Genomic DNA, 15,691 nt, shown 5'->3' with positions numbered 1-15,691 from the left:
AGCAACGGCAATCAAAAGACAGTCACCACTTGACAATGACCAAGGAATCCTCGACCGAAAACTCGTGGATTTTGAACCATTCAGTGCCGCTGGAAGCTCAAGAAAATTCCATCACTATTTTTATTATTTTCAACATTTATTTTAAGTCTTTTTTTATGTCTTCTTTGCCGCTTCCGTCTCCAGTAGCCTTATTTCCTAAATATCTGTATGGCGCCTAGTTTCTTTTATCTCTATTTTCTCTGATTTTAAAGTTGACTTCCTCTCATTCCTTGGAGGACACGAATATTTCGTTTTCGAATTAATTTCCGTTTTATGCTTGTACCTCAATGCTAAGTCCTTAACTTGTAAGGTTCTTTGGCGATTTCTTTCATCTGGAGCTATCGCAGCTATGTTATCAGCAAACCTGAGCATCTATATTTTGCCTCGATATATTCTAATACCTATACAGTATCCTTTGCACTCGTTTATTGCATGTTCCATGTAGGTGCATATTGTATCCTAGTGCAACGACTTTAAAGATTTTCATGGAAATACAGCGTGCCGCCACTGGAGCATTTTTCCAGATGGTTGGAGAACAACCAAAATTTTGTTTTCTCACGGCAGAATCCTTTTCCAAAACATACTTGAAATCACATACGGACACAAATACACTACTGGCCCTTAAAATTGCTACACCACGAAGATGACGAGCTACAGACCCGAAATTTAACCAACAGGAACAAGATGCTGTGATATGCAAATGATTAGCTTTTCAGGGCATCCACACGAGGTAGGCGCCGGTGGCGACTCCTACCACGTGCTGATATGAGGAAAGTTTCCAACCGATTTCTCAAACACAAAAAGTTGACCGACGTTGCCTGGTGAAACATTGTTGTGATGCCTCGTGTACGGAGGAGAAAAGCTTACCATCACGTTTCCGACTTTGATAAAGGTCAGATGTAGCATATCGCCATTGCGGTTTATCGTATCGCGACATTGCTGATATGGAATCGGTGGGTTCAGGAGGGTAATACGGAACGCCCTGCTGGATCCCAAGGGCCTCGCATCACTAGCAGTCGAGATGACAGGCATCTTATCCGCATGGCGCATGTAACGGATCGTGCAGCCACGCCTCGATCCCTGAGTCAACACATGGGGACCTTTGCAAGACAACAACTACGTGCACGAACAGTTCGCACGCCTGCGATGGTGTACTCAACGACGAACCTGGGTGCACGAATGGCAAAACGTCATTTTTTCGGATGAATCCAGGTTATGTTTACAGCATCATGATGGTCGCATCCGAGTATGGCGACATCGCGGTGAACGGACATTGGAAGCGTGTATTCGTCATCGCCATACTGGCGTACCACCCGGCGTGATGGTATGGGGTGCCATTGGTTACACGTCTACGTCACCTCTTGTTCGCTTTGACGGCACTTTGAACAGTGGACGTTACATTTCATATGTGTTACGACCCGTGGCTCTACCCTTCATTCGATCCCTCGGAAACCCTACATTTCAGCAGGATAATGCACGACCGCATGTTGCAGGTCCTGTACGGCCTTTCTGGATACAGAAAATGTTCGACTGCTGCCCTGGCCAGCACATTCTCCAGATCTCTCACCAATTGAAAACGTCTGGTCAACGGTGGCCGAGCAACTGGCTCGTCATAATACGCCAGTCACTACTCTTGATGAACTGTGGTATCGTGTTGAAGCTGCATGGGCAGCTGTACCTGTGCACGCCTTCCAGTCTCTGTTTGACTCAATGCCCAGGCGTATCAAGGCCGTTATTACGGCCAGAGGTGGTTATTCTGGGTACTGATTTCTCAGGATCTGTGCGCCCAAATTGCGTGAAAATGTAATCACATGTGAGTTCTAGTATAATATATTTGTCCAATGAATACCCGTTTATCATCTGCATTTCTTCTTGGTGTAGCAATTTTAATGGCCAGTACTGTAGTAAACTTGAGGGTGGTCATAGCTGTGTATCGAAACACAGGATGCTGTATATACGAGTGCTTCCGTCTGTCACACAGGACGATATACTACCCTCCGAAGCCGGTCTACCGACCGCCGCCCCCGGTCTACGGCCCACCCCCGGCTTACGGCCCACCCCCTGTCTACGGGCCGCCTCCGTCGTACGGGCCGCCCCCAACGACGACGACGACGACGACTTCGCCGCCAGAGACATTACCTCCGGAGACTGAACCTCCGCCTCCCCCGGAGGCGCCTTATGCACCGCCACCGCCACCGGAGTCGTCGTACGGGCCTCCACCGCACGAAGAGGTGTTCACGGAGCCTCCTCCACCTCCACCGGCGTATGGCCCGCCCCCGGCATCCTACGGCCCACCACCAGTGACGCACGGGCCGCCTCCATCGTCTTACGGACCACCCCCTTCGTCTTACGGACCACCCCATTTGTCTTACGGTCCGCCTCCGACAACGTATGCGCCACCGCCGTCGTCTTACGGGCCGCCTCCCTCGTCATACGGCCCACCCCCAGCGTATGGAGTTCCCAGATGAGAGCGAGGTAAGTCGAGGCTGCATCCGCCTGCTCTAAATGCCACAGTGCGTTACACGCCTCAGTGTCTGGTGACAGCTGCATAAACGCTCGTCCCCTCGAGCGTGACCGACCGAGGTGGCGCAGTGTTTAGCACACTGGACTCGCATTCGGGAGGACGACGGTTCAATCCCGCGTCCGGTCATCCTGATTTAGGTTTTCCGTGATTTCCCTAAATCACTCCAGGCAAATGCCGGGATGGCTCCTTTGAAACGGCACGCCCGACTTCCTTCCCCATCATTCCCTAATCCGATGAGACCGATGACCTCACTGTCTGGTCTCCTCCACCAAACAACCCAACCCAACCTCTCAGGAGTGCCACAGGGCGCAGTCTTAGCCCCACTACTGTGCTCCACGTGTTTTGGAAATAGACGTTCCACAGCCGCACTTTGCTTTTTCTTTTGTTTGTTGTATGTGGTCAGAGGGTCAAATGGTTCAAAAGGCTCTGAGCATTGAACATCTAATGTCATCAGTCCCCTAGAACTACTTAAACCTAACTAACCGAAGAACATCACACACATCCATGTTCAAGGCAGGATTCGAACCTGCGGCCGTAGCGGTCGCGCGGTTCCAGACTGAAGCGCCTAGAACCGCTCGGCCACTGCGGCCAGCATGGGCACAGGGAAGGGGGAGGAAGGTTGTCACATCTGGCTTGCGACGATAATGTACAGGAGGTCGAGCGGTCAGGACTTGTGAGTGGGCATCCGGGGCTGCCGTTAAGTGACAGAACAGGAAATTAGCTACAGTAAATATACAGGGCGAGCCAAAAGTTCTTGGAAGATTAAAGGGAAAATTGAAATGTGATGATGGGAACGTAAGTTTGACGTGGGGCCGCAACTTTTGGAGTGAATGTCATTCATGGTCGCCATTTTGGATTCAAGTTATTTTTTTAAGGGGAGGGGGGGGGGGGGGGTCTATGACACATCAAATAACACTCGCTTGTGCTCTGGAAGTGAGTGGTGTAATTTGTTTTTGTCTATCTTGTACAGTTTAGAAGTTATTAATGTTCAAAGATACCTTGATACCGACATGTGTCTCTCTTTGTTCCAGCTGATCTAAAACGGTATGACGGTAATTTCCCAACTTTGAACATTAATAACCTCTAAACTGTACAAGATAGACAAAAACAAATTACACCACTAAATTTCAGAGCTCAAGCGAGTGTTATCTGATGTGTCATACACCCCCCTTCCCTTTGAAAGGAAATGACTTGAATCCAAAATGGTTCAAATGGCTCTGAGCACTATGGGACTTAACATCTATGGTCATCAGTCCCCTAGAACTTAGAACTACTTAAACCTAACTAACCTAAGGACATCACACAACCCCCAGCCATCACGAGGCAGAGAAAATCCCTGACCCCGCCGGGAATCGAACCCGGGAACCCGAGCGTGGGAAGCGAGAACGCTACCGCACGACCACGAGATGCGGGCACTTGAATCCAAAATGGCGGATTTCAAGATGGCGGCCATGGATGACATTCACTCCAAAAGTTGCGGCCCCACATCAAACCTATGTTCCCATCATCACATTTCAATTTTCCTTTCAATCTTCCAACTTGTGAAGGTGTCCAAGGACTTTTGACTTGCCCTGTTTTTCAGTGTACGGTATACAAGGGGCGCGGCTAGGGTCGGAAGTATGGCCCAGTCTAAGAGGTCGAACAATTAAGTGAAGTGGGAGGCGGTTCATGTTAATTGATGTCGGTGGCCAGTCATGGAACGCACAGCCGGTGGCTCTGCCTCCCAGGAAAGACGTCTGTTCTGATGGAACTCTGGCTCACAAGAGAGAGAGAGAGAGAGGCAACTGTGTTATGCTCTGCAGAACGCTGCAGCACCCACACACGTGACCTGTATTCCACGCATGCTATTGGCTAAAAATGGTTCAAATGGCTCTGAGCACTATGGGACTTAACATCTGAGGTCATCAGTCCTCTAGAACTTAGAACTACTTACACCTAACTAACCTAAGGACATCACACACATCCATGCCCGAGGCAGGATTCGAACCTGCGACCGGAGCGGTCACGCGTTTCCAGTGCCTAGAACCGCACGGCCAAACCGGCCGGCTATTGGCTAAAACCGATGGCGTGAATTCAATAGCAGTTTCAGCAGAAGGCTCAAGGGGTCTCTTGTCAGCAGCTTTAAGTGGACAGAACTGCCTTGGTTCTGAAAGAGAGCCAACTTGTGTCACGTAGGCACAGCAAAAGTTGCTCTGGGAGAAGTATAGGTGTCACTGGGACTTTGTAATAAATTTTTTTACACCAATTTCCTCAAATATTCCTTGACTGGCTGCCACTCTGTACATTGTGTTGGTAGTACTGAAACATGAGGTAACAGGCATCAGCTTTGACCTGTGACGTCATTAAGAAGATGGAAAACCGTGTCCATTACTAGCTGCGCTCCGCCGTGTTACCGGTGGTTAAACTGTTGTTCATGAAGAAATATTAACGCCGAAACTCACTATCTACGCGTATGCGCCATCACAAAAGTTCTCTCGAGGTACGGAGGTGCGACCCACTTGCGGCCCAGCATACCGCGTGACATCAGAAAACACACACACACACACACACACACACACACACACACACACACACACGATACCTTGGGATATTGGGAGAAACTGACAGAAAACATGTCGCCGTCCAGAACTCACTCGTTTGTGTGAAGACAAAAAATGGTTCAAATGGCTTTGAGCACTATAGGACTCAACATCTTAGGTCATAAGTCCCCTAGAACTTAGAACTACTTAAACCTAACTAACCTAAGGACAGCACACACACCCATGCCCGAGGCAGGATTCGAACCTGCGACCGTAGCAGTCCCGCGGTTCCGGACTGCAGCGCCAGAACCGCTAGAGCACCGCGGCCGGCGTTTGTGTGAAGAAAAAATATTTACGCGACCCAGTAGCGAAGTACAAAACGTACCAGGAAACGGAGTAAATAATTTCACGGCTGTTGCGACATGTCGGTAGAGAAGAAACAAAAAAAAAAAAATTGTCTTGGTGTGTACGAAGAGCTAGAACCTACCGCAACACATCTGTGGTCCGAGACTTCCTGTTCTCTGCCTATATGTAGAGATTTCGGGCTCTCGATACACGTGAGCAGCCAACGTGATTCTGTCTGCGAAAAACATGGTGTGCTCAGATGAATACCTACTACTGTTAACGTTTGTCCTTTAGTCTCATTTATAGTGGTCGATAATCTTCCTGCTGTTCTACATTTATGTACGTACTAATTTCATTTATTAAAACAGTAAAAAACTAATTTATACGCTAAACGTAATGTATTCATTTGACATTTTTCTTTCATGGATGACTTTTTAGTCACGTTATGCATCCCACGTGAACAGCAGTCACATAGACCATCACATGGGAGCAGTGATTTCCTTTTGGGGATAAAAGGGCCTATGCGTTGATTCAGCGTATAGGCTATCTCTATTCCAAAGTACATCTAAATCCGTCCACCTGCTTCAGCGTGAAGGAGTAACAAACATCTTAACTCGACGAAGAAGACAGTAAGCAATTTCTAGTTCGGTGCAGCTCAAATCTTCTAATATTTGTGCCTGCAACGTCATCTGCCCTCACGTGTGTGCCTGTTGGCAGCGGATTTGCTTGCATATCACAATCGAAACCAGCCTCACTAAAAGCCTACCACGTCCTCCTACATATAAAGGCACGACGTCTCCCTATTGTACACCATTTAAATGACACCGTCGACGTGAGCCTTCCATCGTATCAGAAGTATACCCGCGCCTCAGGCTCAGCGGCTAAAAGGAAGCATGTCTGTATGGAAGTCGGCATTAAACACTTCGACGATTGTATAAGCATCGCATTCATTACGTTGAATCGTATTATTTAGCACATATTAAACAGTAAAAGCATTTTGACAACTACGATACGGTTCAGAAGTGGAAACGTAAATAGCTTTATCTAAGAGTAATTATTGTTGCACATTTCGCGTTATATTCATCAAATCAATAAATATTATTACACATTTTTAAACGCAGCCTGTGTGTTAATTCAGAGTATAAGACAATTCCATTCTAAATTTCTTCGAAGTCCGTCCAGCCGTTTCAGCATGAAGGAGTGACAAACATGCTCACACACAAACTTTCGCATTTATGACGTATATGGGATGGCGTTCATGATGTGACAGATTCAATAATTAAGCAGACCAAAACAATTCCATAAGACAGCATGTAATTAAATTAATTTGAAGGAGAAAATGAAATTAACGGGACACTGACGGGAATTAGAGGGTTTTCAGTGGCGACTACCAAAATAATCGGCATTCCTACCTTAATATACAGACCCAAACAAAAAATTACTCCTAAATCCAGTAGGCCAACATTACACAAACCTCACGATAAAATATATATGTATACAAAGTGAGTATCATCATTGGTTTAGAAAAAAAAAAAACGTTCAAATGTGTGTGAAATCTTATGGGACTTGATGATGCCATTATGGCCGTATCACTTTAGGACATGGTGTAAAAAAGATCTGAGGATGGTCATTACAGACTGAAACCGGTCATCGTCTAAAGAATTCATATTGTGATCAGAGACTGAAATAAAAAAGCATTTTATGGGACTTAACTGCTAAGGTCATCAGTCCCTAAGCTTACACACTACTTAACCTAAATTAGCCAAAGCACAAACACACACACCCATGCCCGAGGGAGGACTCGAACCTCCGCCGGGACCAGCCGGACAGTCCATGACTGCAGCGCCTGAGACCGCGCGGCTAATCCCGCGCGGCTAATCCCGCGCGGCTCGTCATTGGTAAACTGAACTTTACGATACCAAAGAATGAGTGAAACTGGTATCGAACATTCCGTGATGGAAGTGACCGTGTGACAGGGGGCGCTGTCATGATGCAGCACCCATTTGTCTGCAATGTCTAGTCTCAGTCGATGCATCCTTTCCCTGAGCTCTTCAAAGATACATTTGTAAAACAGAATATTGTTGCGCGGTGTGGGACCCTTACCAGATAGGACTGACGGAGTACATCGAAAAAGTTCGAAGAAAGGCAGCACGTTTTGTATTATCGCGAAATATGGGAGAGAGTGTCACAGAAATGATAGAGGATGGGCATCATTAAAAGAAAAGCGTTTTTCGTTGCGACGGAATCTTCTCACGAAATTCCAATCACCAACTTTCTCCTCTGAATGGAAAATATTTTGTTGACATCGACTTAGATAGGGAGGAACGATCACCAAGATAAAATAAGGGAAATCAGAGCTCGTACGGAAAGATATAGGTGTTCATTCTTCCCGCGCGCTATACGAGATTGGAGTAATAGAGAATTGTGAAGGTGGTTCGATGAACCCTCTTTCAGTCACTTAAATGTGATTTGCAGAGTATCCATGTAGTTGTAGATGTAGATGTAAAACACTCCGTTGACAGTATGTCCTGGATAAACAAATTCTTTATGCACGACACCCCTACTGTCGAAAAAGGAGATCAGTATTGTTTTGATCTTTGATTTGCTCATTCAAGCTTTTTTCTGTCGAGGAGATGTCTCAGTGAGCCACTCCTCACTTTGTCGCAGGATCGTACCTAAAAATCCAGGATTCATCGCCTGTACTCACACAACCGAACCATTCACGATCCTTGTCAATCCTCGTAAGATGATCAACGCATGTGTTTCTTCCGTTGCCCTTCTGATCAGTTGCGAGGTTTTTCCGCACAATTTTCGGGCAAACCTTTCGCATGTGCAAAACGTCCATCAAAATTTGATGCACGGTGAAAGTGTTTATCGGGTCACCCATTATTCTTATTGTTAAACGTCAGTCTGATCTCATAAGAGCACGCACATGTTGGAGGTTTTCTTCGGTTTTTCAAATTGAAGATCTCCCTTAGCGAAGTTCATCTTCAACGTGTTCTGGGCCTTCCAAATATGATTTGTGATACCGAAAACTTGTGCCCTTGATATCGAATGTTCCCCATAGGTCTGTTGCAACTGTTCAAAGGTCACACCCACGGACTCCCCAAGTTTAACACAAAAATTTACGGCATAACGTTGATCCCAATTCCGCTCATTTTAGTAACACACAACAAAAACACTATTTCACTTACGGCGCTCTCAAAAATCGCGTGATTACTGTTCGGAGTTGAAACTCGGACTGAGCATCTGGAAGGAATGAACACACCGGTCTATACAAGTAGAACAACACAGCGTAGCCAGACCACTCGCACTGTTGACAGTCTCATTATTTTTCTCACACACCCCATGTAGCTCGAGCAATGTCCAGGATAGCAAGATGAGATAACAGGTCAACAAAACTGTATCCTGGATTGTGTGGCGAAATAAATAAAAAAATTAAATTTATTGATTTTTTTGAAAAGAGAAAAGCTATGGATATGGAACTTTAGAATTTTTGAAGGGCTTTTTTATGAACTGTATTGACCGGCTTGAATTCGGACAAATTCAGTGCTGCATGAAATTTGGCTGTAATGTAATTTACAGTTCCGATTAATAACATTTTTGAATTCTACGTCATTGCTGATTTAATCAGAGTTCTCACCTTAAACGTAGAATTAGTCCTTCTGCCACAATATTAATTCAGTAGTCGCCATCGATGTTCTTCTCTTTGTTGACCGTGTGTATCTTCCTAAGTCGGCATCGGTTTCCTTCACGAAGACGGTGGAAACAAAGGAATACAATGTTACGTCGCTTTAAATAATTCTCGTAAAACGTAGATAAATTCACTATTTTTTATTCACAAGAGAATAATATTTGCTCTGCTCGTCGCACAAACCATAAATACTAACAAGATGGCTGCCTTTCAGCACACACCAAAAATTACGTCCATCCCCTACAAGGTAACAATCGAAAGTGTACCTTAACTTCTTCTTGGAGTTTGAAACAAAAGAGAATCCAATATGAACATTACAGAGATTATATTCTACATTCCTCTCAATTTAATCTTTGGCGTAGACTTTAAAGTATTGTATGTCTCTGTGTCAGAATGTGTCATTACAATTGCCAGTGCAGATTTCTCTAACTAGCCACCGCGACGAATCGATCGCCGAAAGTTATCCTCTCGACACCGTGAAATATACTCGTCGTTGGTCCAAGAGGAAGCAATTTCATGTCATTGCCACAGATTTGGCACTTTAAAAATTTGGACAGCAAGCCACACTGCTGCAAAAACTTAACGATGCTAGCTTCATCATTGCCCACAGTATCTGTAACTACTACTAATAATTCCACGCAAGAAAACAAACCACTCAACGCTGTTTGCCATTAGTACTCACTAATAACAACACGAGGCATTGAAATTCAACGCTCAAGAGCGCCACTACATACTATCAAATACCATTCTCTAACACGCCATATTTCAAATACGCCGCCCAGCCATGACGTCACATAGTTGAACGTCACAATGTGACGAATCATAGGCGAGGCCCGGTGTCGTACGTTGCCTTTCACTCTTTATCTTTGGTTCTTTGCCATTAATGTCAGCGTCAAACTCCCGTTCTCAACTACCTGCCACCAACAGAGCGGTCTGGCTGGAATTAAGACATTATCACTGGACACAGCCAAACTAAACTGCCAAGGCACTCTTTGTCTTCTAATATTATTATTACCTCTTTGGTCTTGAACGTACTATTACTCGTCTTTCCTCGTAGTTTATACCAATTCTTCTGGCAACAACAAAAATTTTTCATGTTGTCGAATGCTTGTTCTAGTTCGAAATATTACGAGAGGAGGCGTGGGTCATGGTTAAAGCCTCTCAAGCGGAGCCTACCCAAATCATACTGGCTGTCTCTGCCAAGAATCGTCAGGTGCCTTTTCTCTGGTGTTTCGGCAATTTCGAGTTTCCTGTGTGTAACTGGCTTCAAACAAATACTGCTCATGCAACCCTCGGTGCCAGCGAAAAGCGTCCATTTGTTTCCCGTTACGAACAAAATTATTTTTGACGTGGAATTTTGCGTGGCCATTCGGCAAACTCGACCCAGATTAGTGTTGTGCGATATTCGTTTTATCTTTGGGCTATCGACAGCCACAGTAAAACACGAAGGAATAACCAATACTCATTTTCAGCACCGCCCTGGCCTGTGCTGGTGCTACTCCCATGCAGCAGCGCTGCTCAGTCGCTACTGGAATACTGGCTACTCTTGATGTTTTACTGTCCCTGTTAATACACAGCGATGAAACAAATATCGCAATCGACTAATTTAGGACCACTCTATCCAGCGGACACGTCAAATCCCGCTTTAAAAATAATTTACTTTGTAATGGGAAACAAGCGAAGGCTTTTAGGTGGCGCTGGTTGTCGCGTGTAAGAGATTATGCGCAGGATTTGTTTGAGCCGACTACACGTACACATTACAAAAACGAAACTGCAAATATCTGCCGAAATACCAACGAAAGTACGCCTGATGATGCTTTTTAGAGACACCCTGTATATTAAAAAACATTTTTCGATAACGCAGCACAGAATTTAAGTTATCAGTGGTTAAGCATACGCTCAGCTTTCTACATCTACATTTATACTCCACAAGCCACCCAACGGTGTGTGGCGGAGGGCACTTTACGTGCCACTGTCATTACCTCCCTTTCCTGTTACAGTCGCGTATGGTTCGCGGGAAGAACGACTGCCGGAACGCCTCCGTGCGCGCTCGAATCTCTTAATTTTGCACTCATGATCTCCTTGGGAGGTATAAGTAGGGGGAAGCAATATATTCGATACCTCATCCAGAAACGCACCCTCTCGAAACCTGGACAGCAAGCTACACCGCGATGCAGAGCGCCTCTCTTGCTGAGTCTGCCACTTGAGTTTGCTAAACATCTCCGTAACGCTATCACACTTACCAAATAACCCTGTGACGAAACGCGCCGCTCTTCTTTGGATCTTCTCTATCTCCTCCGTCAACCATATATGGTACGGATCCCACACTGATGATCAATACTCAAGTATAGGTCGAACGAGTGTTTTGTAAGCCACCTCCTTTGTTAATGAACTACAGTTTCTAAGGACTCTGCCAATGAATCTGAACCTGGCACCCGCCTTACCAACAATTTATTTTATATGATCATTCCACTTTAAATCGTTCCGCACGCATACTCCCAGATATTTTACAGAAGTAACCGCTACCAGTGTTTGTTCCGCTATCATATAATCATATAATAATGGATGTTTTAGAATTTATACGTGTGTATTACGAAAAGAATCAGTTTAAATGATACACCGCATTGATGATCGCCCCAATGCACGTCATTTTTAGTGGAGTTATTGTGCTAAAGTGTCGGGAAATGTTACATCTTGATTTTTTTTGTCTTGCTACCATTATCAAGCGCAATATCAGAACTGCCTCCGTGATGCCTTTACCTTGGCGAAAGCCAAACTAATCGTCGTCTAACAGGAACTCCATTTTTGAGAAAGGCCATCACGTTGTGCACTACGAACTGCACTTGAAAAATATTTACTGCCAGATCAGTATTGGGGCGTACAGTCCCTCCATTTGTTACAGAGGAAAAAAAGCTTATATGTGCCTGTAATATAAGAACATTTGATATACACTAAAGTAGAATCATAAGATTACTTGCACACTGTGCACGTGTCCATCAAACGATGTGTCTGTTTGGTATAAAACCTTTACGATGGTTAAAAATTATATGGATCTAGAAAACATAGAACACCGTGAATATTTAAAATCTAATTACAACGCAGTACATAACGACGCCAACATGATCCGGATAGGGTCGGTTACCTTGGCAGTACACAGATGAGCGTGTGTACTTGTTATAACTGTTTAACGACAAATGGCCACACTTACTGGTCGTATGTGACGCTGCTATTGGAGTTATAAAACCTGGAACTGCTCCTCAGGGAAGAGAGTCTCATAGTACCTGTCTCTGAGACCATACCTGGATATATCTGTGGCACTCAGTCACTATGTACTTCGTATGTTTCCTTGATCCACACCGCTTTTAATCGTCATAAAGATCTGCCACGACTGTCACATATCACTATGCGATACTGTATTTTTCTGCCACAACTTCGTGGTTGTTTTATAGAGCGTAGTGGACATGTGTCTGGTAGCAAATCTTCGCATTTTTTAGTCTAGGAAGGTGCGTCCCCAGTGTGACGTTCCCCGACGGTTTTCTGCTGAGATGTAGCTCCTCTTGCCAGAATCCCATACCAGCAAACAAGTTGCGACTTTACCTAATGCTGCTCATACCTTACGTAACTGGGCTGTGCATGCCTCTGTTTAAAAGGGTATAGCTTGTTAATGACGTAGCGGCGAGCGGCGCACGTGTGCTTTCATGCACAGGAGCTAAAGTAGCCGTGATCCCGCAGCCAAATAGCTTATACATAGGCTAGAATTGCGAGTTAACGAAATAAACAGACATAATAAATAAAAGATAACTGAATAATTAGAAAATGAGTTCTATTCTAACATCTGTGATTGATGTAGACGACAGAGAATTATGTCGAAAAATGTTTATTCGAGAAAATACATCTCAAATAAACGGAAAGAGGTCCAACGATAGCTAAATACGATACGTAGAAATAATCTTGTTAAATGAGTACAGTTGCAGTGAGAGCATTACGAGAACGGTAGCTGAATCTACAAGCTGAATAGTTGTTGAAGATGAACAAAAAAATAAGCTCATTTCGAGCACACATTAACGAAATGTTTGTCAGCACAAACTAATTCAAAATTTTCACTTAAAACTTCCGGGCTGATAGGCCGTGGTCGATGTATAAAACTCTCCCCTGAGTAAATAACGACACAATATCAAAACTGACGAGGATATCATTCGCGTCCACGGTCATTTCCTTTAACTTCTCAATGAAATGAACAGAATTTTAAATATGAATGTCCGTCCCACCAATATAAGGTTGCAGCAATGAGGCAAGGTGTCTAGCTAACTCGTGTGATGGTCCGCCTATAGCACTGACAGTTGCCCTAAACGGAACCTCAGGTTTTATGCACTTAGGGTAACCATAAAGTCCAGGTGTGTACGCTTCTGCTTTACAAAGCAGTTTCTTATCGTCGGGGCGAATGAAGATGCTTTCACCAGTCGACTGGTCATTCTTAAAATCTTCATAGTCGGATCCTTCTGGAGGAGAGGTGTAATGAAAACTTTGGTAGACAAGGCCTACATAATTTGTGAACCTGTTTATTTAACAGGTGAGATTGAACATCTACGGCCAACTTTCGTGAAGAATGGCTATTCTAGCAAGGATATAGATCGAGCACTTCGCTCTATGCAGAGAATCAGGAGCAACGACGTACAACAGTCGCCCAAGGGCAAGGTTTTTCTTCCGTTCATTAGTAAGGTCACAGATCGCATTGGGAAAATTTTAAGCAAGTATGGGGTGGAAACTATTTTCAGACCCACCAGGAAAATAAAAGAATATTTAATATCGGCAAAAGATGCACGACAGCCTTTGGCTACACCGGGTATATATGAAATTCATTGTAGCTGTGGACAGGTTTATTTCAGTATCACAAAGAGAAGTGTGAACACCCGCCATGTTCAACATAAGAGGAATTACTGCCTTGGTCACACGGATAAATCGGCCGCGGAACATGTTTACCAGGAAGGTGATCATGAAAAAAAATTCAGCGAGACGAGCGTCATATCTAAAACGTCGCATTATTATGCACGTATGTATAGACAGGCTATAGAGATTGATAAACAACGTAGTAATTTTAACAGGAAAGACGATGGTGTTAAACTGGATAAAATTTGGATGTCAGCATTGCACCGCAAGCGTGACGATCGATTACTTTCAATCGAGAATGTTGGCATTACCAGAGACAGTCTCATAGCCGATGCCACGTGATCGACAGTGGCGCCCTCTGTACTGCCTATATAATCAGCGCTTCCTCGAGTCTTCTTCACAGTTCGCCGGTTTACCTCGGAGGATGTCTCCCGCTGTCAGGGGAGAGTTTTATACATCGACCACTGCCTATCAGCCCGGAAGTTTTAAGTGAAGATAATACTGGCCGTGAAAGCCTACTCTTAATTCCGTAATGCAGTCGGAAAATTTCTACACAGGAGCTATTTAGACCTATTAAGAGGTGAAGTATTTTAGTTGAAGTAGTGTAGCGGTAGGAGCCTACTTAGACTTCTCGAGAGATGAACCACTACCAGGAATCAATCACCTATATGACTGACTCGCACATATTACCAGAGGAAGATGTGCCTTCTTCAAGAACAAAAGTGAAAGTGTCCAGAATCGCTGCCCTGAGCTCTTCACTCCAAAAGTCCCACTCTCCACTTGACTCCAGCAGTGTTCTGCCGCTGTCTGCTTCTCCATTGGCTGAAGGCCGTCCCCACCTTGCGGTATAGAGACATGATTTGACTCAACTTGATCACTTTTCCCTCTAGACTAATATATTACAATCCCATTTAAATAGAATAAACGTTGTAAACATTCGCTCACACTCAGACCATTCGCAATAAATATAAATAAGGTTTGATCTTAAGCAAATAAGCCAGCAGTTTTGAGCGAGAGCGCTCACATTAAATGACAACAAATATGTCGTTGAATATTGTTTAAACAATTACTTATGACGGCTTGATAGAAGCGTCTTTCGGTTCTCTTTTCAGTGGTGCTATAGATAACAGATGTGACTAACTGCCTTTAAATTACCATTGTTTTATAAATAGCAGTTCTAATCAACATTTAGACGATGCAATTTACAAAATACTAGCAGATTCCTTAAGGGGGGTATGACCTCCAACGGGCCGACATGGAGCAGGAGAGGCACCACAGGACATTTTAATATCCACTGACTATACTTTTACAAATAAATTCATAAAACTTTGTCAGCATGACCAGGAAGGATTCAGAATTCACACTCATAGCAGTGGAAGTTCGAAAACATAACGAAGTAATTTTTTTTACATGTAAAATTTCATCATTTTTTTTTCACTTACTGATGGCAGCATTTGTTGCTATAGGTATACTTTTCTTCATAAGTAAGAGAGATGGTTCGATGAATTTTGCAGAACATACAAACCATACTTAAAGGTATATGAAACTCTAGAATTTTCCAAATCTATTAAAAACTGTGGTAAAAATTGAGGTAATTAACTACAAAATTTGTGTTTTTTCTAAACATGAAGTTTAAAATTCAACAGAACATTCGTTTTTTCATAAATTAAATAAATTCTAGAG

General features: G+C 44.0%; 1 protein-coding gene across 1 annotated transcript in view; it reads left to right on the top strand.

The window, feature by feature from the left end:
- The window catches only part of LOC124552331 (extensin-like), a 93,418-nt gene that overhangs the window by 69,651 nt on the left and 8,076 nt on the right, over nt 1-15,691 (top strand). The window contains exon 3 of the mRNA XM_047126602.1: nt 2,021-2,514. Within this exon, the coding sequence (XP_046982558.1) occupies nt 2,021-2,507 (487 nt within the window). The 3' untranslated portion in view covers nt 2,508-2,514. The remainder of the gene's footprint in view (nt 1-2,020; nt 2,515-15,691) is intronic.

The sequence above is a fragment of the Schistocerca americana genome, chromosome 10 (assembly GCF_021461395.2).
Source record: "Schistocerca americana isolate TAMUIC-IGC-003095 chromosome 10, iqSchAmer2.1, whole genome shotgun sequence".
Taxonomy (NCBI): domain Eukaryota; kingdom Metazoa; phylum Arthropoda; class Insecta; order Orthoptera; family Acrididae; genus Schistocerca; species Schistocerca americana.
The sequence above is the reverse complement of the archived record's forward strand: the minus strand, read 5'-3'. Positions and strand labels throughout refer to the sequence as shown.